Source organism: Chiloscyllium plagiosum, chromosome 16 (genome assembly GCF_004010195.1).
Source record: "Chiloscyllium plagiosum isolate BGI_BamShark_2017 chromosome 16, ASM401019v2, whole genome shotgun sequence".
NCBI classification, from domain to species: domain Eukaryota; kingdom Metazoa; phylum Chordata; class Chondrichthyes; order Orectolobiformes; family Hemiscylliidae; genus Chiloscyllium; species Chiloscyllium plagiosum.
Window position 1 is genome coordinate 24,156,035 of NC_057725.1, and position 22,671 is coordinate 24,178,705.

Here is a 22,671-nt window from a genome sequence, read left to right on the forward strand (position 1 = left end):
AGCTCAAATCAGCGACTCACTGTTCCCGGCAGGCCCCTGGTCTAAGCTCCCGCCCTTCAAGCTGCTGCTGCAGCTGAAAAACAGAAATGGAAGACTCCCACGCTCGAGTTAAGTTTTTAAAGGTTCAAATCAGTGACTCACCACTCCCAGCAGGCCCCTGGTCCATGCTCCCGCCCTTCGAGCTACTGCTGCTGATGAAAAACAGAAAAAAAAATTGATGTACTGAATGCCCCACCTCTGCTACTACATCTTATAGATCCTGTGTTGAGTAGGCATTGGTAGCTAGTCTCAATGTGGCTGGCAACTCAGTATTTGGTATCAGCTTCAACTAGGTCTGAAACCAGCTTGCTCTTTGGTAAGGTTGGATTCAACCGATGGAGAGAACCTGACCTGAAGAAGAAACTCAGTCTGTAAGAGGTACATAACAAAGAAATGTAGAATCATGCACAGCTCAATCATTCATTTGGCTTCATTTATTGTAGTCACATGTACCTAAGTACAGTGAAAAGTTTTGTTTTGTGAGCAGTACAGGCAGATCATAGAAAACAAGGACATACACCCCATCATAGGGAGCTTAGACAGAGCAAGGCACACAAGATTATGGTGGCATAGAAGGTGCACAAAGTAAGATCAACATTAACAAGATCAACATCACTAGAGAGGTCCATTCAGCAGTCTAATAACAGCAGGGAAGAAGCTGTTCTTAAACCTGTTGGTGTGCGTGCGTGTGTGTGTTCAAGCTTCTGTCTCTTCTCCCTGATGGATGATGTTGTAGGAGAGCATTACTGGAGTGAGAGGGGTCTTTGTTGATGTTGGCAGCCTTTTCATGGCAACGAGAAATGTAAATGCAGTCCATGGATGGGAGTTGGCTTCCGTGATGGTCTAGGCTGTGTAGATAATTTTCTGTAGTTTCTTGCAGTCCTGGACAGAACAGTTGCTGTTCTAGGCCGTTGTGCACCTGGATAGAATGCTTTCTGGAGTACATCTGTAAAAGATGGTGAGGGTCCATATGGTCATGCCAAATTTCCTAACCCACCTGAGGATAAAGAGACATTGTTGTGCTTTCTTGACTATCACATCTACATGGGAGGTCCAAGACAAAGTGTTGGTTATTGCCACTCCGAGGAACTTGATGCTTTCAACCCTCTCCACCTCAGCTCCGTTGTTGTAGATAGGGGTGTGTCCTGCTCCTTTCTTCCTGAAGTCAATGATCAGTTCTTTGGTTTTTCTGACATTGTGAGACAGGTAATTATCATTGCACCACAACGCCAAGTATCTATCTCCTTCCTGTATTCTGATTCATTGTTGTTTCATATCATCCTAACATGGCGGTGTCATCAGCAAACTTATAGATGCATTTGTACGGAATTTGGCTACATGTACCTAAGTATAGTAGGGGGCAGAGTATGTATCCTTGCCTGGTGCTAGTGTTGAGGATTATCGTGGAGGAACTGCTGTTATCTATCTTCACTGATTGAGATTTATGGGTCAGGAAGCTCAGGGTCCAGTTGCAGAGTGCGGAGCTGAGACTTGGGTCTTGGAGTTTTGAGATTAGTCTGGTCGGGATTATGGTATTGAAGGCAGAGCTGTAGTCAGTTAGTAGGAACCGGACATAGGCATCCTTGTTAACCAAATGTTCCAGGGATGAGTGTAGGGCTAGGAAAGTGGTGTCTGCTGTGGACCTGTTTCACTGGAGGCAAATTGCTGGGGATTGAGGCAGGCTGGGAGGCTAGAGGTGATGTGGCCCATGACCAGCCTCTGTAAGCACTTCATTATTATGGAGGTCAGAGACTGTGGATGGTAATCACTGAGGCACTCAAATGCAAAATGTATGGGTTTCTTTCAGACACATAAAAACTATATTTTGGATTGCAGCCTATTAGTGACTGAGACACGTGTGGCAAATATAGTGAGGAACAAGTGACTTTCGATCAATGGTTCCTAAAGTTCTCCCTCAGGTTTTACTCACTTCATCTCTGTGTCTGTTGTAGACTCGTTGACAAGAGAATGGTCGCTCTATCAACAACTTGTTGAATGATATAACTCCTGGGGTGGGATAAACTGAATTAGACCTTTTTGTGCCTAACAACTCCTACTTTTTCTTTTTAAAGATTATCTTACATCTGTAACATCATCTGAGATCTATTATGCCTTATGCGGAACACGATATCCCAAGCGTCACAGAAAATGTGTATTAAGTGCAATGTTGTTTTATACATTGGCTTTTGTGGGCGTTTGAACTTCAACTAAAGAATAATGAACATAACATTTTCCTAAATGGAAAGTCCAAAAAAACCTGAATGGCTCTTGTGATGGTAACACGAGTGCGTTAGATTTAAATAGTATTCCACAGTGAGTATGCAAGATCCTATTTCACTTTTATATGTGAAGATATGCAAAGGAACAAAAACACGTTGGAATACAGACACAAACGGTTGCATTCTAGATATGGGTTAAAGGAAAAGCGTTAAAAAGTGATTGTCAACGAGATTTGCTCCTGCAGCCCTGCAACGTGGCGACTTCCAACCTCCCCCAGCACGGTCACGCCCTCTCCCCAATCGGAAGCGCCTTAACAAAACGGCACTCTGCTTTCTAACCTGCAATCGGAGTGTTGAGTGGCTCAGTCCCACATCAAAGGCTGATACATGAAGCGGAGCAGTGGGGGACGAAGTTAGCCGCTGGGTTTGAAATAACTTTGTAACTTATATGGGACAGAATTCTGTGCGTAGCTTAAAAGAAGCGGTCGCTCCACATATCAACGGGGGTCGGTTCAAACAGGTATCTGAGATTTTCTTCCATGAATAAGAGAAAATGCAATGAATGAATGAAGCAGAAGTTTGTAGAGTTGTATTTTTTTTTCTCTGTTGGTTGTATCTTTCTTACAGGTTGCATTTGTTCCAAGATATTACAACATGGGGAACCCACGCCTACTTTGTTTGCTGCTTCTCTGTGTGGCCGGAGGCTGCCCCAAGCCCACTTTGAGACACGAGCGGGTCCATCAAGAGCCACAGCTCAGCGATCAGGTACACGCCGACTCGGAAAACTTCCAGTACGATCACGAGGCCTTTTTGGGCAAGGAAGAAGCCAAGACGTTCGAACAGTTGACCCCGGAGGAGAGCGTGGAGAATCTGCGGTAAGTTTGGGATGTGGCTTTGTGATCGAGTTGAAACTGGGCGTTCAGTCCTCTCCCGTCAGCTGGGGCTGCCAATTCACCAACTTAAAACACGCGGCCGAGGGCTGCATTTCAGCCCCTGTTAATTTCCGCGTATTCCACGTATCACCACGTTTAAAGTTTTAAACTAATTTCTGAACAATTAACTTTACAGTAAAAGTGCAGGTGAGCTGTTGCTCACCAACCACAGTCAGATAGAAATCCTGCTAGGTCAAACAACGGCGCGACGTTAGTTTAAAACTCCTTTAGAAAGTTTCATTTTGCGATCTGCTGCTGTTGACACAATTCCCAGAAGAGCAGCAGCCAATGTCTTTGGAGAAATGTCTTGTTCACGCAGAAACGTGGCAGTGGGCATCTGTCCAACGATCAACTGCTTCTGGAATGTAATTTAGGGCTCTCTCCTTAACTACAAAGATTACATTTATTCATCGAACCCCCTTGACCTCAGGATGCCCAACCACTCCTTACCACCAAGGGAACACTTCCTTGGAAGTGTAATCACAACTGAAACATAACTAAATACAGGCAAACCCCCATGGGCAGCAATGTGAGGACAATCCAGAACAGGTTAAGTGTAGAATAAATGCTCTGGAAAGCTCTGGTGATTTCTATACAGTATTTAATGTTTTGTCGAAAATAGGACATCTCTGACAGTGTTGCACTCCCGCAGTGTAGATGATGTGTTAAAGTCTTTAAAGCGGGGTTTGAACTCTCAATCTTTAAAATCTGAGGCTAGAGTGTTACAGCTGACACACGAAAGCTACCTGGAGTAGACCTCCTCCCACCCTGCTTCCTGTAAAAATGCAATCCCTTATTTCCAATTCCTCCACCTCCGCCACATCCGATCCCAGGAGGACCAGTTCCTCCACAGAACACAACAGATGGCCTTCTTCTTGAAAGACCACAATTTCTTCTCCCACATGGTGGTTGATGCCCTCCAGCGCATCTCATCCACTTCACCACCTCTGCCTTCCAACCCCACCCCTCCAACTGCAACAAGGACAGAACCCCTCTGGTCCTCACCTTCCACCCCACCAAACTCCGTATGCATCATTTCATCCTTCCAGTTCCGCCACCTACAAATGGACCCCACCACCAGGGATATATTTCCCTCCCCACCCCATCTGCTTTCCGCAAAGACCGTTCCCTCCGCGACTCCTTGTCAGGTCCACGCCCCTCACCAACCCACCCTCCCCTCCCGGCACCTTCCCCTGCCATCACAAGAATTGCAAAACCTGTGCCCACACCACCCCCTCACCTCTGTCAAAGGCTCCAAAGGAGGCTTCCACATCCATCAAAGTTCCACCTGCACTTCCACACATGTCATTTACTGTATTCGTTGCTCCCAATGCAGTCTCCTCTACATTGGGAAGACAGGATGCCTACGTCGCAGAGCGCTGCAGAGAACATTTCCGGGACACCTGCACTAACCAACACCACTGCCCCATGGCCGAACACTTCAACTTCCCCTCCCACTCCGCCAAGGACATGCAGGTTCTGGCCTCCTCCATCACCACTCACTAACCACCTGACCCCTGGAGGAAGAATGCCTCATCTTCTGCTTCAGGACTGTCCAACCCCATGGCATCAATGTGGATTTCACCAGTTTCCTCATTTCCCCTCCCCTCACCTTATCCTAGATCCAACCTTCCAACTCAGCATTGCCCTCATGACCTGTCCTATCTGTCCATCTTCCTTCCCACCTATCGGCTCCATCCTCCCCTCTGACCTATCACCATTACCCAACCTCCATCCACCTATTGCATTCTCAGCTACCTTCTCCCCCCTCCCTCCCAGTCCTACCCCCCTCCCATTTATCTCTTCACCCCCGAGGCTCCCAGCCTCATTACTGATGAAGTACTTTTGCCCAAAACGTTGATTTTCCTGCTCCTCGGCTGCTGCCAGACCTGCTGTGCTTTTCCAGCACCACACTCTTGACCCTACTGTTAATCCTTAGACAGCACCTTCCAAACCCACAAACACTTTAAACTAGAATGGCAAGGGCAGAAAATACAGGGAACACTACCTGCATATTCCCCTCCAAGCCAGTCACTATCCTGACTTGGGCATCTGTCATCATTCCTTCAAAGTTGCCGTGTCAAAATCATGGAACTCCCTCTCTAACAGTATTGTGGGTGTAGGCACACCAAATGAATTGCAGCAGTTCAAGCTGGCAATTCACCACCACCACCTCAAGGGTAACTAGGGATGGTCAATGAATGCTGACCTGGCTTGTGATGCCCGCATTCAATGAGTAAAGAAAATAAAGGGAACTGAACCTCATGCAGGGCAAGGAATGAGAGAGAGTTACTGAAAATAGTTTATAGGTGCAGATTAATTTCTGAATCTTAACTGCATTGTGCAATGAGATTGTTTCCTTAAAATTGCAATGTTCAGCAAAATGAATTTAATATCTCTGTGGGAGATCTGACACACCTTTTCCAGTCTTGCACACAGTTTCCATATGAAATTGTAAGGTGTAAACCACGGCCAAGAAGATTGGAAACTTCTGAAGCCTGTCTGTAATTAATTTAAATCTTTAGTGCCACGCTGACATGCAGGCCACAGCTTTTAAACCTGTACCTAAAAGTTAACTGGTGGGTGAGAAGTCATCATATACTTCTGTAGAACTTTGTCCTCCGCAACATTATTCATGTTTCATTTAGACAAACATCAGTCTCCAGTCATGCTTGCAAACCTCATTATTATTTCCAGGGACAGACTAATTTAAATGGTTGATACCAGGAAGATCAAACATTGTTACTTTTTTCTCTAGAAATAACATGATTCAATAGAGGATTTAAGAATCTGAAAGGATTTGATGTGCCCATAATAAATAGGAGCACAAGCATCTATTGGGCTCTTTGAGCTTGCTACACCCTCCAGTAACGTCACAGCTGACTTTCTCTGTCAACTCCACTCTGATACTGTCCTCCAATTCCTTCATTTACTAAGTATCCAAAACCTATGTATGTCTGATTTGAATATCAGTGAGATAGATGTGGAAGGTTATGTTTCTTTTCAAAACTAGAAACTAAAAGGACACACTTTGAAACATTGGCTAACAATTGGATATCTCTGAGATGCTCATTCTCCTTTCTGTGATTTACCACTCAAATTATCTCCAAGCAATACATAATTTTTCATTTCAGCATGACCCTTTATTGCATAGTTAATACAGAATTCCATTCATATAAAGAGTATATGACTTGCAATAAGGGCTACACAATACATTTCCATAATCTGCTAGTATGCCCCATGAAATTATTTACAACATTTCCAAATAAAACTTATGGTACATATATATTCTATGATCTAGTTGGATCCAAACCTGATATCACCTCAGTTTAAAACTTCGCATTTCCATATTAAAACCTCTCCCTGACTTCATCCCTCCCGAGTTCCCTAATCTCCTCCAGTCCTGAACTTTTGCTAAGATACCTGCAATCCCCTTATTCAGACTTCTTGTGCATTACTGATTTTTTTCATCAAGCAACCATTTGCAGCTGTGCTGTCAGCTTTCTGGACCCTATGTTCTACAATTCCATTCCCATACCTTTCCACCTATGCATTTAAGATACTTATATGAATCTGTCTCTTCAAACAAAGTTTAGTCATCCATTCTAGTACTTACATTATATGCTTTATTACATTAAATGGCAGTCACAAAGTTGAGCCACATGATAATTCAAATTGATAAACAAAAAATAATTCAGATCATAAGTCACACATTATAGACAATTAACAATGTTGTCTGTCACTGCTTTACTTATTTTAAGTAATACTTCTCCGGTGAATACCTCATTATATTGTAAAACCTAGTGAAAGAATTATAGCATTTTAAGTCATATAAACTGAGAAAGTAATTCATGCCCTAACATACAGTTACAGGACTAACTTGCCATGCTGAGCAACAGGAAGAAAGTAAACACAAAAGGATTAAATGCTTTCGGTCAGCAAGCCATTGCAAACACAGTAGGTACTGTTGCTGTTGTCACACTAGATGGTGGGCACTGGAAGTATGAAATTAGCAAACATTGGAATCTGAGAACTTGCATGTTATTGACTACAGGTCAAGATTAGAGTGGTGCTGGAAGAGCACATCAGGTCAGGCAGCATGCTATTGACTATGGACTATTCAAGCAGTTTGAATGCAGATTTGTGTACAATAATTTAACAGTATCATATTTGGGTTTGACTGAAAAAATTCAGGATTCACATCCCTTAACAAAGATGTGAACACATAAGTCAACCTGACATTCCAGTGCAATGCTGTGGGAGTGCTGTCTAACAGATGAGATATTAAGCAAAAGGCCTCTTTTGTCCTCTTGGTCGAGTGTAAATGATCCCACGGTACTATTTTGAGGAACAGGGGCATTCTCTCTGGTGTCCTGGTGGATAATTATTCCTGAGAAATAATATTTAGCTACAAATTATTTAGTCATTATCAAATTGCTGTTTTGCGAGCTTGCTGTGTGCAGATTGATGTCTCATGGAATAAGTAAAGTGACTCCTCTTCAAAAGTCCTCAACAGCTGTAAAGCACTTTGGGATATCTTAAAATCAGGAAAAGCTTATCAATGCAATTCATTCTTTGCACTGATGTCATTACTGAACGACCCCTTAATGAATCATGAATCATTCTTCTATCTGCTATTTTAGTGCAGGTGTTAAACCATTTCTGGATGCTACTACTTTTATAACTGTAGAAAAATTGTCTTCCTTTTGTGTAAAATTGAGTGATGTTGCTGAAGTCAATAGCTGGGAATGTTCATTGTAGAAACATGGAGCCAGTGCAGCATAAAATGAGGCCATTCAGCCCATTGAGTTCATGCCCCTGCTCTGTGCAGCAATCCAGCCAATCCCATTTCCCACTTTCTCCCTGTAGCAATGCAAGTTTATTTCCTTCAAGTGCCTATCTAATTTCCTTTCCAATGGTATCATTGACATCTCTGCTTCTCCCACCCTTAAGTTCCAGGTCATTACCGCACATTATGCAAAAACAATTCTTCCTCGTGTCCCTCCTACACTTCTAACCCAGAACCTTAAACCTGTGACCCCAGACCTTATACCAGCAGCTAATGAATGATGTCCCTATTTACCTTATCTGATCATGTCAAATCTTGAGATAGTTTTTTGTTCTCCAATTGCAACATTTAAAAGGCATCTGGACGGGTATATGAATAGGAAGGGTTTGGAGGCATATGGGCCAGGTGCTGGCAGGTGGGACTAGATTGGGTTGGGATATCTGGTCAGCATGGACGAGTTGGATTGAAGGGTCTGTTTCCGTGCTGTACATCTCTATGACTATATAAACTGTTCAATCTAATCTTGTAAATAAAATTCTCCCTCCCCGGAACCACTTTGGGAAATCTCCTCTGCATTCTCTAAAGGACCTTCTAAGATTTGGTAATCTAACATTAGGTAATCATCCAGTTGTAGCCTTACCAGACCTTGGTAAAGGTTTAGCATATCTTCCTTGCTGTTGTACTCACTTTCTCAACATCCATAGATACGGCAGTGGTGTTTGCTGAAGTAGAGAGGTGGAACATTTAGGTTTTTGCAATCTTCTTCTGCTGCTTGCTCCTGATCTTCTTCTGAGCTTATTAAAGATAGTTGTCATCGTTGGCAACTTTGTGGATGTTTCTTTTCCAATCTGGTTGGTTTTGGCTGAGAGATTCCCATGAACTGGTGGTGATATTGCATGTTTTCAAGGAGACTTTGAGGACCCTTTTTGAAGTGTTTCCTTTGTCCTCATCTGTGTCAAGAGCTCATTTTGTAAGTCTTGTGTTAAGCATATGGATGATGTAGCCTGTCTGCACAGCTCATTGATCGTAAGCAGTGCCTTGTTGCTGGGGCTATTGGTCTAAGAAACGATAATGATATTAGAAGATTAAAAGATAATGCCTATCCTGCAGTGGTTTTGTATGACATGGTGGAAGCATTGCTGGAGTATCATCACCCTTGTCTTCCCACATATAGGAAGGTTGGAACAATTTCCCACCTACTCCTTGATTAACTCCACATCAGCAGGAATCTTCAAGGGTATGAGGTGAAGTGTTGCAGCAAGGAAGATGGAGAAGAGTGTTGCTTTGATAACCCCAGTTCGTGCAAGTATTGGGTCTGTGGCAGACCCATTAGTGATAGCTTGTATGCAGTTCTACAGCAAGCAGAGGATGGTGACAAATATCTGCAGGTGCAAACATTTGATGAGGGCGCTGCATCAGCTCTCTTGGTTGACGGAGCAGAACCATAGAATCCCTACAGTGTGGGAGCAGACCATTCTGCCCATCGAGTCCACACCAACCCACCGAAGAGCATCCCACTCACATCCCTACCCTATCACCCTGCATTTCCCATGGCCAAATCACCTAACCTGCACATCTTGGACTTTGAGAGGAAATCGGAGCATCTGGAGGAAACCCATGCAGACATGGGGAGAATGTGTAAACTGAACAGAGAGTTGCCAAAGGGTGGAATTGAACCTGGGTCCCTGGTGCTGTGAGGCAGCAGTACTAACCACTGAGCTACCATGCTACCCAAAGGTCTTTGTGAGGTCAAAGAAAGCAACATGTAGAGGTTGCTACTGCTGTCTGCACTTTTCTTGGATGTCTTGTTGTGAAGATCTTGGCCTATGCCTCTTGTTGGATGGAATCGGCATTGTGGTTCTCCAAGGATGTCTTCATCTATTGCAAGGAGGTAATTGAGGAGATTTCTCGCAAGGACCTTCCCCATGGTTGGCAGCAGGGATGTAGTTGCTGCAGTTGGCCTAATCTCCTTTCTTGAAGATCATGGTGGGTATACAAGCTTCCCTGTTGTGCTGTCCACCTCCTAGATGAGAGCTATGATGTTGTGTAAACATGCATAAAGTACTTTTTCACCATAACTGAATTGAGAAGGAAGTTTCACTGACTTTGGGTTTGGATCAACTGGGCGGGCACAATGAATAACAGAGAGCCAGACATATTTCTTTAAGGACATTCATTTTGACACACTGGTTTTTCCAATATTTCTGATTCCTGGTGATCCAGTGAGGCAGGAATTAGATCTTGCAGTTTTTTTAGTTATTTGTTCATGGAATGTTGATGTCACTGGTTAGGCCTGCATTATTGCCCAGAAGGTAGTTAAGAATCCACCACATTGTTGTGAGTCTGCAGTCATACCTAAGTGAAACTAGGTAAAGATGGCAGATGTCCATCCCTGCAGAACATTCCTGAACCAGATGGATTTTAATGATTAATGATGGTGGTTGTATGATTGCCATTAAGTTAGCTTTACATTCCAGATTTTAATGTATTCAAGCCAGATTTAAACTAATGTCCTCTGATCAATTGTGGATTACTGGTTCAGTGACATTACCATTTGGCAGTGCCTACACCCACTGAACTACCTGCCACCTGTGAATATTCTTTTAAGATAAAAGTAAGGATCTGGATGCTCGCTAACCTGGAAGGTTCATTTTCAGATGTTTCATCACCATACTAGATAACATCATCAGTGAGCCTCCAGTGAAGCACTGGAGGCTCACTGATGATGTTATCTAGTATGGTGATCCTTAATTCATCCAGATCCTTAATTAATATTTTACTCCAACTCAGATTGAAATGTGTCCAAAGGTGAGGATGTGAAAACATTCAAGAGGATGCAGGAAAGATTTATGAGGATGAAAGACTTCAGTTATGTGGTAGATTGGAAATGCTCATGTTGTTCTTCTTAGAAATGAGAAGTTGATGGATCTGGACACAATCGATATGGAAAAACAGCTTTCATTGGCGACAGAGTTGAAAACCAGAGGGCACCGACTTAAGGTGAATGGCAAAAGAATGAACGGTGACATGAGAAAAGATTTTTCTTCATAGTATGTGGTTAGACTCTGGAGTGCACTGCCTGAGAATGAGATGGAGACAGGTTGAACTGCGGTTTTCAAACTGGAATTGGAGAGTTATCTGAAAAAAAAATCTGGTACATGGGGGCAATACAACTAGTTTGAAAAATCTGGTACATGGGGGCAATACAACAACTTTCAGAGATGGACATCTGCCATCTTTACCTAGTTTCACTTAGGTATGACTGCAGACTCACAACAATGGGGTGGATTCTTAACTACCTTCTGGGCAATAATGCAGGCCTAACCAGTGACATCAACATTCCATGAACAAATAACTAAAAAAACTGCAAGATCTAATTCCTGCCTCACTGGATCACCAGGAATCAGAAATATTGAAAAACCAGTGTGTCAAAATGTAGGAAATGTAGGAAAATACAACTAATTGACTTGCTCCTGCAGAGAGCTGGCGTGGATATGATGGACTGAATGACTTTCATTGTGTAACCATTTCATAATGCTTGATTTATATTCTGTAGAAAAAGCTGCTTAATTGGACATAGCCTTGAGTATGTTAATATTATAAGCAGGTACACCTTTTTTCAGAATGGCTGGAAAAGTCGGTGAGTTCCTCCACTAGCCTGTCTTCATGTTGGCATGTTTGCAATTCACAACCTGATTTTAGAATAAAGCTTGCCACTGCGTATATTTGGGATACTTGGAAATATATACACTTTACTTTTACTGCAGTCATCTACTCAGTAACAGTGTCCTATTCAGAGACTTAGGTTATATTGACACCAGTTGTAAGCCAGGGTGAGATTTCAGTTGAGAACAAAATTGATTGGGTCTAACATGGAGTGAGACTAGCTTGTAATGGGGATCCCATCCTAGTTGTTCTGGACTCCAGTCCAGCAAGGATTTTGAATTTAAATTGTTTACCTGACTTTGATGTAAAATCGGACTGAAATGTGGATGAAACGTCAACAGTTCTGATTTCATGTACATAAACTTGAGCTATCCTTCAAAGCAGAACACTTTGGTTAGAAGAGGATAGAAATATGAGCTTACAGTTGGAAGTATGGTACCAGTATAGCAAGATATTCTTGTGACACATGTGTTATGCACTCTGATTATTCAGCACTATGAGACTTAGAGCTGTATGTATTAGGTTACAGTAATCAACTTAGTGTCCTTAGCCAAAATGTAAAGCTCTTTAGTGCCTATTCTTAGTTCCATGTTGTTAACTCTCTAACGTCTTTTGCACGATGCGCAACCAACTTCATTCCTATCATACAATGCAATAATTTAACCTTTATGTATCGATTTGTTTTGTGTGCATTTTGACACAGAACAAATCTCTAACTTTTTAATAATGAAGCTCTCTTTATTCCTTGACAACTTGGTGCACTTAAACCTATGGTTAACCTCTTTTAAACCAATGGCTTAACCTCCAATATTTTTAGCATAAATGTTGACAATACAAATTAAGGTAATGGCTCATGTCTGCTATAGTGTACGTGATGCAAACAACTTTTGATTGGATTCTGACATTTTGATAAGAATCTTAATCCCCACTAACCCTTTCAAAATCTTATACAGTCATACCCACTCCCTTGCTGCTGGCTGGATGGAGTTACAACTCCATTGTATGTGTTTACCCTTTATCGTTCCCTTTTGTTACTGTTATTGTTTTAAAGAAATAAGTTTGTTCCATTTCATTTATATTTCTGATTTTTTTTTTGCTGAGCTGATGCACTGGGAGAGTTCAAATCCTCACATTACATTAAACTCCTTCACATGTTTGATAATGATAAATACTTTGATTCCGATGAGTATAATTTCTAGAAGACTGTGCAGATATTCATTATGACAGAAAAATTTGGGGATGACTAGTTTTTACTGTTCCTGGAGAGACCAATAATTTTTAAAAAGAGGCAGAAATATCTCACGGACTTATGCAAAGAATCACATGACTAGATTATACACTTTAAGATTTTTACTATTGCAAACAATCCAAAATCAATATCAACTAAACAGTATTTAACAGTATTTCCTAGGAGATTTTAACCTACTGCGAATCCTCTTGCAAGGATGCCTTCCTTGAAGAAGCTCTCTTCCTCCCTCTACAAGAATTGATTCCTGAAGAAGGGCTCATGCCCGAAACGTCGATTCTCCTGCTCCTTGGATGCTGCCTGACCTGCTGCGCTTTTCCAGCAACACATTTTCAGCTCTGATCTCCAGCATCTGCAGTCCTCACTTTCTCCTAGAAGTATTTAACAGGCAGCTAATTTACAAAATTACAGAAAAGTTAGTTTCAACTAACTTCTGAACAGCACTGAAAATCCAAAGCCACCTTTTATACATTGTATCAAACTCTCTGCAGAGATGTAGTCTTGTGATTAAAATCCAAAACTCCTCCTGGATTTAATATAACCTCTGCTTTACAAGAATGAATATTCCAATGTCCTTTTTGAAGAAAAGTTCCCTTCAAACCTCATTGTAAGCATCAGCAATTGACCCCTTTGCAAAGTTCCCTCTGGGATTCTATAGTCTATAACTTTTCACACTCTTGCTTGCCTGAATTGAGTTTCCATATTTCTTGTGTGGTTATTGACCTAAAAACAGACCTTGTTTCTGCCTGGCAAAGGACTGGTTGTAGCTTTTCTTCCTCAAATTTCTTGGCCTGATTACACATTCAGGGCAGCAGTAAGGCTACCTTCATCCTACTGTTGTGAGCGCTGTGCTCTTGATTAGGTTTTGACCTGGTCCCCTGGTGTCATGACAACCATGTCGTAAAGACATGTCTCCAGATAGATTCTGCAGGAGGTCCCATCCACCTCTTCAAAACAACCCATTTAATTTGAATTAACGGAGACCGTTCAAAACATTATATCAGGTTATATCATCCAGCATTCTTAGCATTGTTTTGATATTCTCAAAACACCTCCTGAGCAAAAGCTGCAATAATAGTCTGTATAATTCTGTGATCAGAAACATTGTAAATCTTGGTCAAAACTGAATCAAAGTGAAACTGATGGGAAATTATTGGCAGAATTTTAACACTACTTGCTTGTTGAAGAAACTGATAGTGTCAGAAACAATATTCGTTATTTACCATGGCCAACTTTCAAAATGTTCTAATCAAGGCTGTTCAGTGATGTTATTAAACATGTCTGGAGAAGGTGGGACTTGAACCCAGGCCTCCTGGCTCAGAGATAGGGAAACTACTACTGCACCACAAGAGCCCTTTTACATGCCTGATTTTATTCTTTTCCTGTTTAGGGGAGCTCAATATCATAGTAGGGCAGCATTAATTGCCTATTCTGAATGGCTGTGGTGGAAGCAGTGATATACCACCATTTCAGAGAGTGTACACTTTGCTGTAAAGCTGAATACTAAAACGGCTAGATCAGATAAAGGTAGCCGCAGTCCTGCCTCAGTCTGGTAATTTCATGGTCTCCTTTACTGATACTAGTTCTTCATTCCAGATTTATTTGATTAGTTAAATGTTACCTAGATGGTGAGATTTGAATCTGTATTCTAAAGCCCTCAGCCAGGCCTTTAGATTGCTAATCCAATAACATGGTTAAAACTGGCTTGCAATCTGCTTGGCTTCAAAGGAATGGCTGATGTTTGACATTGTTGCAAACTCCTCCTGTCGATTTTATGATTTAACAATTTCAACTGCCTTGGCTCTAGGTTTTGTATTTTCCTTCCTGAACCTTTTCTAAAATCTCTACTTTTCCTTCTATTCCTTTAAGGTGCTCTTTAAAACTTTCCTTTTTTCTCTGGGCTCATAGCCATCAGTCCTAACCATGGCTTGAAAATTTATTTTCAAGCACTCCTGCGAATTGGTTATGAAATTTAAATTGTGTTATATATGTAAGTTGTTTTGTTGTAAATCTACTACTCACTGATTGCTGCTAGTGAACGGAATTCTAAATTGCATAAAGTTATTTACAGCACAGAGGAGGTCTCTGCCCTTTTGTGTTCTTGCCAAATCTCTGCTGAGTAAACTAGTTGGTCTCATCCCTGTTGTGCATTTCTATCCCTAAAACTTCCAATTTTCTTTTGAAATCAATGATTGTGTTTTTAATTAATTTAGGGGACGTGGGCTTTGGCTGGGCCAGCATTTATTACACATCCCTAATTGCACTTGAGAAGATGTTAGCGAGCTGCCTTTTTGAACTGTTGCAGTCTATGTGACATGGGTACACCCACAATGTTGTTAGGGAGGCAGTTCCAGTTTTGGCCTGACGATAGAGAAGAAATGGTTCCATGTCAGGATGATGAATTGTTCCATGGACATTGTTCCATGTCAGGATGGTGAATGGCTTGGAAAGGAATTTGCAGGTGATAATGTTCCTATGAAACTCTTCTCCTTGTCTGTCCAGAAGGTAGCAGTTATGGATTTTGGAAAGTGCTGTCTGAAGTCCCTAAGTGAATTTGTGCAGTGAATCTTATGAGCGTTACACATTGTTGCTCCAGTGAATCAATAGTGGGGGAGTGAATGCTTGTGGCACCAATCAAGTGGTTGCTTTGTCCTGGATGATTTCAAGCTTCTTGAGTGTTGCTGGAGATGCATTCATACAATTGAGGAGTATTCTATCATACTCCTGACTTAACGCCTTGTAGATTGTAAATGGGCTTTGGGTAATCTAGAGGTGAGTTGCTTAATGGAGGATTCCTAGCTTCTGATTTGCTCCTGTAGTTATAGTATTTACATTGGTGGTCCGATACAATTTGTAGTCAACGGTAACTCCCATAGGTGTTACCAGCGGTCATTTTGGTGAGTGGTACCAAGCCATTGTAAAATTTATATCCTACAGTTGTGATTCCAGGACAGTCCATTGCCCTATGGCTTGAGATTTATAATAATAATCATATTATTCACAAGTATTTTTGCTAATTTTCTTTTTTGAAAATTGTGATCTTCCTGTAGTTGTATTTCAAGTAGTCCTGTTGCCCAGTCAGGGAGATTGCTTATAGGAATCATTTAAACCCTTCCTCTGGCAGTGTAGCTCTATTGCTTCTGACTGGTTGTCACCTTTTTTTAGTACCAGTGTCTTACTTTTTATCTGCAAAGAGAGAAGACTGTATTCTAAGGTGACTGCTATTTTGTCAAATAGCTCAATGTGTAGCATTCTCATCTTCTGAGTCAGAGGTTGTTCATTCAGGCCCAACTCAGTGACTGGAGTACAAAATCTGAGCTTATTTTGCATATGCTGATTTGATAGAGCGCAGCACGCTGTTGGATGTGTCACCATTTGGATGAAATGTTAAACTATAGCCCTGTTTGCCCTCTTGGATGGAAGCAAAAGATTCAATGGCACTTTTTCAAAGATGATAATTGGAATTCTCTTCTCGATTTTAGATAATATTATCAAACAGCCAAAATCACTAAAGCACATTGCCTCGTCATTAATGCAGTGCCATTTGTGAGAGTTTACTCTGAACAAAATTGGAGGACACATATGCCATATAACATTTCAAACTACATAATTGGCAGTAGATTTTGAAATATCCATAGGTTGTAAAAAGAGCAATTGAAATGAAAATTTGTTTTTGATAGTTTTACAATTCTGTTTCTTTTGCCTCCCTGATGTTAATTGTTTTGATTGCCTAGGTCTTATACCCTGAATTCTCTCCCTAAACCATTCCATCTCTACATTTTTTCCCTCCTTTAAAATGCTTCTTAAAATCTAGCTCTTTAACCAGATTTTTAGTTAGAGTCATAGAAATGTACAGCACTGAAAAAGACCCTTTGGTCCAACTCATCCATGTTGACTGGGTATTCTAAATAAATCTAGTCCCATTTGCTAGCATTTGGCCCTTATCCCCCTGAAGCCTTCCTATTCATATACCAATCCAAATGCCTCTTAAATGTTACAAATGTACCAGTCTCCACCACTTCCTCTGGCAGCTCATTCCATACACATACCACTCCCTGTGTGAAAACGTTGCCCCTTAAGTCTCTTTTATATCTTTCCCCTCTCACCCTAAACCTATGCCCTCTAGTTCTGGACTTCCCGACTCCAGGGAAAAGACTTAGTCTATTTACCCTCTCCATGCCCCTCATAATTTTATAAATCTCTGTAAGGTCACCCCTCAGCCTCCGACATTCCAGTGAAAACAGACCCCACCTGTTCAGCCTCTCCTTATAGCTCAATTCTCCAACCCAGGCAACATCCTTGTACATCTTTTCTGAAACCTTTCAAGTTTCACAGCATCTTTCCGATAAGAAGGAGACCAGAATTGCACGCAATATTCCAACAGCTCTCTTTATCATTCTTTTTTCCATCTGAAGTGATCCAAATAAATTTCAGCACTGATCATGTCTCTACAATACCAGAATACTTTTTTGCCTAGAGTATACTTGTTAGTGGAATCAAACTTTGTGTTGGACTATTCATTTTCAAGTTTTTCATATTCTGTCAATGCTATTAATGATGCTTTTCATCAAAGCAAAGTCTAAGACTCTCCTCCCTTCCCTTGTTGCTTTAAATTTCAATATCACAATATAATTCCCCAAGGTGATCTAGTACCTAAGCTTGTCACTGTCTAGTTATGGCTGCATGCTCCTGAAATGTTCACCTTCATAGACATGGTGGCTTCTTATCCAAGTTCCCTCAAATTACATTAACCAAACTGCCTGGTGCCATCATTCATAGTTCTTACAAAGTCATGAGCAGAAGTCATTCTTGAGAACACAGCTTGCTGCCTGAGATGAACAGAGATTCAAGCTGACCTCTGATTTAAATGTGAGAGTCAGTACCTGAAGTAAAGTACCCCAACCAGTTACCATAGTGAGATAATTGTTGATTGTTACACATTTGACATGGATATACTCAAAGTACAAAACTTTTTTTGTCTGTTCTTTCAGAAAAATTGTGGAAAGGATAGATGCCAACCAGGATCAGTTTGTAACCACTGAAGAGCTGAAAGCATGGATTATACGGGTGCAGAAACGTTATATTTATGAAAATGTAGCAAAAGTGTGGAGGGACTATGACCTGAACAAAGACAACAAAATTTCCTGGGAAGAATACAAAAAAGCGACGTATGGCTACTATCTTGGTATGTCTGCTGTAGTCCAATTCTCCTGCCTGTTAATCTGTTGGGTACTGTCTGAATGGACATGATAAATATCAAGTTTAATATAAGATTTGGATTAAGGGGATATAATGGATGATAGTAATTCTGGAATTTTATTGGGAGCTTATGGGCATGGAGTTAAATTTCCATTATCACCATAACAATCTGTTTTTATTTAATGATTTTAATGTAAGAAAACACTCACTCCAAAACACTTCAGAGAAGCATTGTAAATTAAGATTAGAAACTGAGTCTCTTAGGGTGATATTAGGGCAGATGGCCACAATCTTGCTCTGAGAAGTAAGCATTAAGGAGAGTTTTAAACAAGAGAAGGTGAGAAAGAGGAATTTGCAAGCTTGGAGCCTAGGAATCTGAAACCCAGTCATCAAACATGGTGAGATTATATTGTGGCTTCTCAAAAAGCCAGAATTAAATGAGCTTGGATGTGTCTGCAGGTGGCGGAATCGGAGGAGATTTCCGAGATAAGGAGGGGTGAGGACATGGAAGTGTTTGAAAACAGAGATGAGAATTTTAAAACTGAAGCAGCGTTTGGTTGGGAGCTACAGTCGGACAGAAAGCAATAATGGAACATGATTTAAAGTGACTTAGAACATGAGCAGCAAAGTTCAGATGATTTCAAGTTTATAGTGAGCAGAACATGAGAAGTTGCTCAGCAGTGTGATGGAACAGTCCAGTCTAGTGATGACAAAGTAGATGTACAAGTGTTTCATCATGTAAACAACAAACATCAACAAGAGCTTGGGACTGCTGCATTAATGCAGACAATTGTTAGTTGGGGCGGGCTGGTATTATGATATTATCTGTTTTACCATAGTTAGCCAAAACCAAATGTAGTATTTAGGTAAAGCGGGGTTAGAGGGTGTGTAGTCCAAAAGGTTAAGGGTAATTAGTACAGAGTGCATGCCCATTATTTGGTATGCATTTTGAAGTCATATATTTTTGCCATTATTTTTAGATTTGCATTGTAAAGCAATGTCATTGCTATAATTGCCAGGGTGATGCTCTTGGTAAATAGGGCAACAAGTCTAGATAAACTGTTTCCTTTGTAAACCTGGATGCAAGCATTCATATTTGTTGAATCAGGTGTAGGGGTCTGAAAGGGTTAATACTGAGGACAGCCTTAATGCACCACCCACTAGGATGTTGTCATGTACATTTACAGAACAGTTTGGATCTCAGAGGAGTCAGACCTGACATCTACATCCTTCTCATATTCTCTGTAGCAGTGTCTATCTTATCAATGTAAGCCTTAAGCCTTAACTAGTTCCTAGGTAAAAACAATGACTGCAGATGCTGGAAACCAGATTCTGGATTGGTGGTGCTGGAAGAGCACAGCAGTTCAGGCAGCATCCAAGGGCTTTTGCCCGAAACATCGATTTCGCTGCTCCTTGGATGCTGCCTGAACTGCTGTGCTCTTCCAGCACCACTAATCCAGAACCTTAACTAGTTCTTAGTTTCTGACTAGTTCTAGCCTCTTCACTTGGGCAAGGAAATGGTTTTCCTCTACCACATGAGACCAAGCAGGCACTGTAGATCCCTGCATTTAATGTGGGTGCTGGCAGCGGACCAGTCCTTGGATATGGTTTAAGTGCACATACAATTTGGTAGGCAGTGGAGCTGCTTCATTTAGCTGTATGTCAGTATTATTAAAAGTTCACAAGAAATGCAACATCTTCCCCACTCACTGCCACCAACCCCAAACCCCGTCAGCACTCCCTCCATGTGACTTCAGGGCTGCTTGCCCATTCACTCGCCATCCACACCAAAAGTAACAGCTGTGCCACCCAATAACATCTTCCTTAATACCCGTCTCTGTCTTATTCCTAGTGGAAACAGCCCCCAGTGGGACAGAAAGACTCTAGACGGGTGGTGAGCTGCCCCAGTGTTCAGCTCCTCACCTCTTATATGGAGAGCATCCTGGCCCTGACTGCCCAGGGCGGCTAACTGACCATTTTCAAGGTTCTGAACTGTCGTCTGCTGGCACTCCCTGAGTGAAAGCTATTCCCCTTGACTTGACTGAGGTCTGCTGACAACCATGACAAGTTTCCTGTCTTTGTATGCCTGGTAAACTGTCAGGCAAGACAGAGGTAACATAATTCTTGCATATCTGAGGGGGTAAAGGACAAAAAGGCCAGGTTGGATTGCTGTGAGCATTCAGTAAACTAACAATGAATGAGTGTTATGACAATGAGCAAAGAGCTTGGAGATGCAGCCTGGTCTAGTCTTCGAGCTGTGTGCACAGTGTCCTTGCTGCAGCGTTACAATGACAGTTTCCAGTGCAGCCTGAGGTACAGCACTGAAGTGCAGAAGGATCCTGTAAGTGGATCAGAGATATGCCATGAGGGATTTTAGAGTCTGACACATGTTAGATGCCAGTCTATGTCGATGTGAGGTGCATGTGGCTGGTGCCTATCAGACATGCCCTAAGATGTTGATGCTAGATATCCAACATACAGCATCTTCAGAACCAGCAGTGAGCTGAATTCACTAAGTACCCACTCTGGTAATAATTCTGCCGCTTATGAAATGTATCAAAGATGGAATGAGGCTTCACGATTAGCCTCAGCAGGCCCCTCACCCTATCGTGCCACAGATCTCACCATAGGCAACATTGCTGGGAGCCCTACCAATATCCTCAAAACTGGAAGAAGTTTACATTCAGACACTGTTGATACACTTGTTTAAGAATATTCTAATGCCTCCATAGTTTGAAAATTTTGTATTTTGACTCCATTCTCCTCAAAGGTTTACCTTGAATGAATTTGGTCCTGTTTGTGTATCTGTATCTTTTGTACCAAAACCCACCATCACCTTGAACTCGTATATGCCATTTTCACTAAATTTGATGAGTCATTTCCACTCATTAAAATAATGTTTCCTTTTGAAAGTGAGTAAACTGTGTTAGCTACAAGTCACGAGAACCAGCAGGAAGTCTCTTGAGAATTGAATCGGCATCAGTGGAGATTCTTGTGTGTTGAAGTTGGACTGTGCACACATCAGTCACTGAAAAAGCAATAACATTTCCCAAACTTGAATATTAATGTTGAAAGTTGGTGATTGTAACAGTTGAATACCTATTATATTTTTAATGACAAAACTCTTTCTACTAGTTCAATAACGATATTAAACACTCAGAAATAAATGAGTAATTCCTGTGATAATATTGAGGACTCAGGAGTTCCATGCTTGTTAAACATTCAGTCGCTAATATAGTCAGCTGTAATGTTTAGGTCTATAATCAGTAAAGAAAATCGCATGCTTGCTACTTAAATTCTTTTTACCAATGGGAAAGAATACTCTTTCATCAGGTATTTAATAAGGCAAAGCAACTACCATTTCATCTCAGGAAAGAACTGTTGTGATATATTTTCTTTCTCATTGCCTTGCAGCTACAGCTAGTCCACTTGAGGACAATTTTGTCCTACAGCACTAATTGGAGTTATTCCACTACTCATGTTTCAGGTATCCTACAAATAATAAAATCCAAGCCTGTTTCAAGCATGAGAATGGGGTGATGGGGTAAAGAATGTTGACCAATATAAACTGTTATGACTAGACTCTAAATGAGGTTCTTCAAATCAGTATAGTTCCAGGCAAGTTACCCCAAAACTATTATGCTCCCAGTTGAGAAGGGATATACTGGCTCCACTTCTTTCTTCACCCACCCCCTCAGTTATATCCTTTCCTTGTGAATACCTTTCTCCCAGACCATAATGCACTTATGTTCAAAGTTTGTGCGAAGATTTGTAGCTCGGGTGCTCGTTGCTGTGGTTCTGTTCGCCGAGCTGGAAGTTTTTGTTGCAAACGTTTCGTCCCCTGGCTAGGTGACATCATCAGTGCTTGGGAGCCTCCTGCGAAGCACTTCTTTGATGTTTCCTCCGGTGTTTATAGTGGTAAACCACTATAAACACCCGAGGAAACATCAAAGAAGCGCTTCGCAGGAGGCTCCCAAGCACTGATGAGATGATGTTGCCTAGCCAGGGGACAAAACGTTTGCAACAAAAACTTCCAGCTCGGCGAACAGAATCACAGCACTTATGTTTTAAAAGGAGCCAATATGAGCAGGTTCTCAATGAATGAGTAAAAACTATGAATTTGTTAATTACTAACATGAGAAGGATTAGCTGGGTAATAGGATCTCTGATGGATAATTCAATTCCCAAAGGCTTTGGCTACTCTATATGGGCCACTAAACTGGCCCTTTAAGGGTTCACCTGATTCTGGTCGGAATCTCCTGGTCAAAAGGTTTGGGCTCTGGCATGTTTATTTACTTTTTATTCCAACACTGTTTGTGAGATGTTCAAGTGTTCTCGTGCCACTTCACAGGCTCGCGAGTCACTCTCAGAACTCTGCTTTGTAATCAAACAAACAGAATTCCTTGTTTTGCTCTCAACCCTCTTCTTGATTCATTTAAGGCCAATACTTGGGGCCCATAAACCAATTTAAATGGAGCAAAACTGGTGGACTAGGAGAAAGTGAGGACTGCAGATGCTGGAGATCAGAGCTTAAAAATGTGTTGCTGGCAAAGCGCAGCAGGTCAGGCAGCATCAAAGGAA

At 41.5% G+C, this 22,671-nt stretch overlaps 1 protein-coding gene across 1 annotated transcript in view; it reads left to right on the forward strand.

Annotated features, from left to right (window-relative positions):
- The first annotated feature begins 469 nt into the window (after positions 1-469).
- Positions 470-22,671, forward strand: part of rcn1 (reticulocalbin 1, EF-hand calcium binding domain) — a 51,330-nt gene continuing 29,128 nt past the window's right edge. The window contains exons 1-3 of the mRNA XM_043705575.1: positions 470-2,778; positions 2,886-3,133; positions 17,883-18,076. Of these exons, the coding sequence (XP_043561510.1) occupies positions 2,707-2,778; positions 2,886-3,133; positions 17,883-18,076 (514 nt within the window). The 5' untranslated portion in view covers positions 470-2,706. The remainder of the gene's footprint in view (positions 2,779-2,885; positions 3,134-17,882; positions 18,077-22,671) is intronic.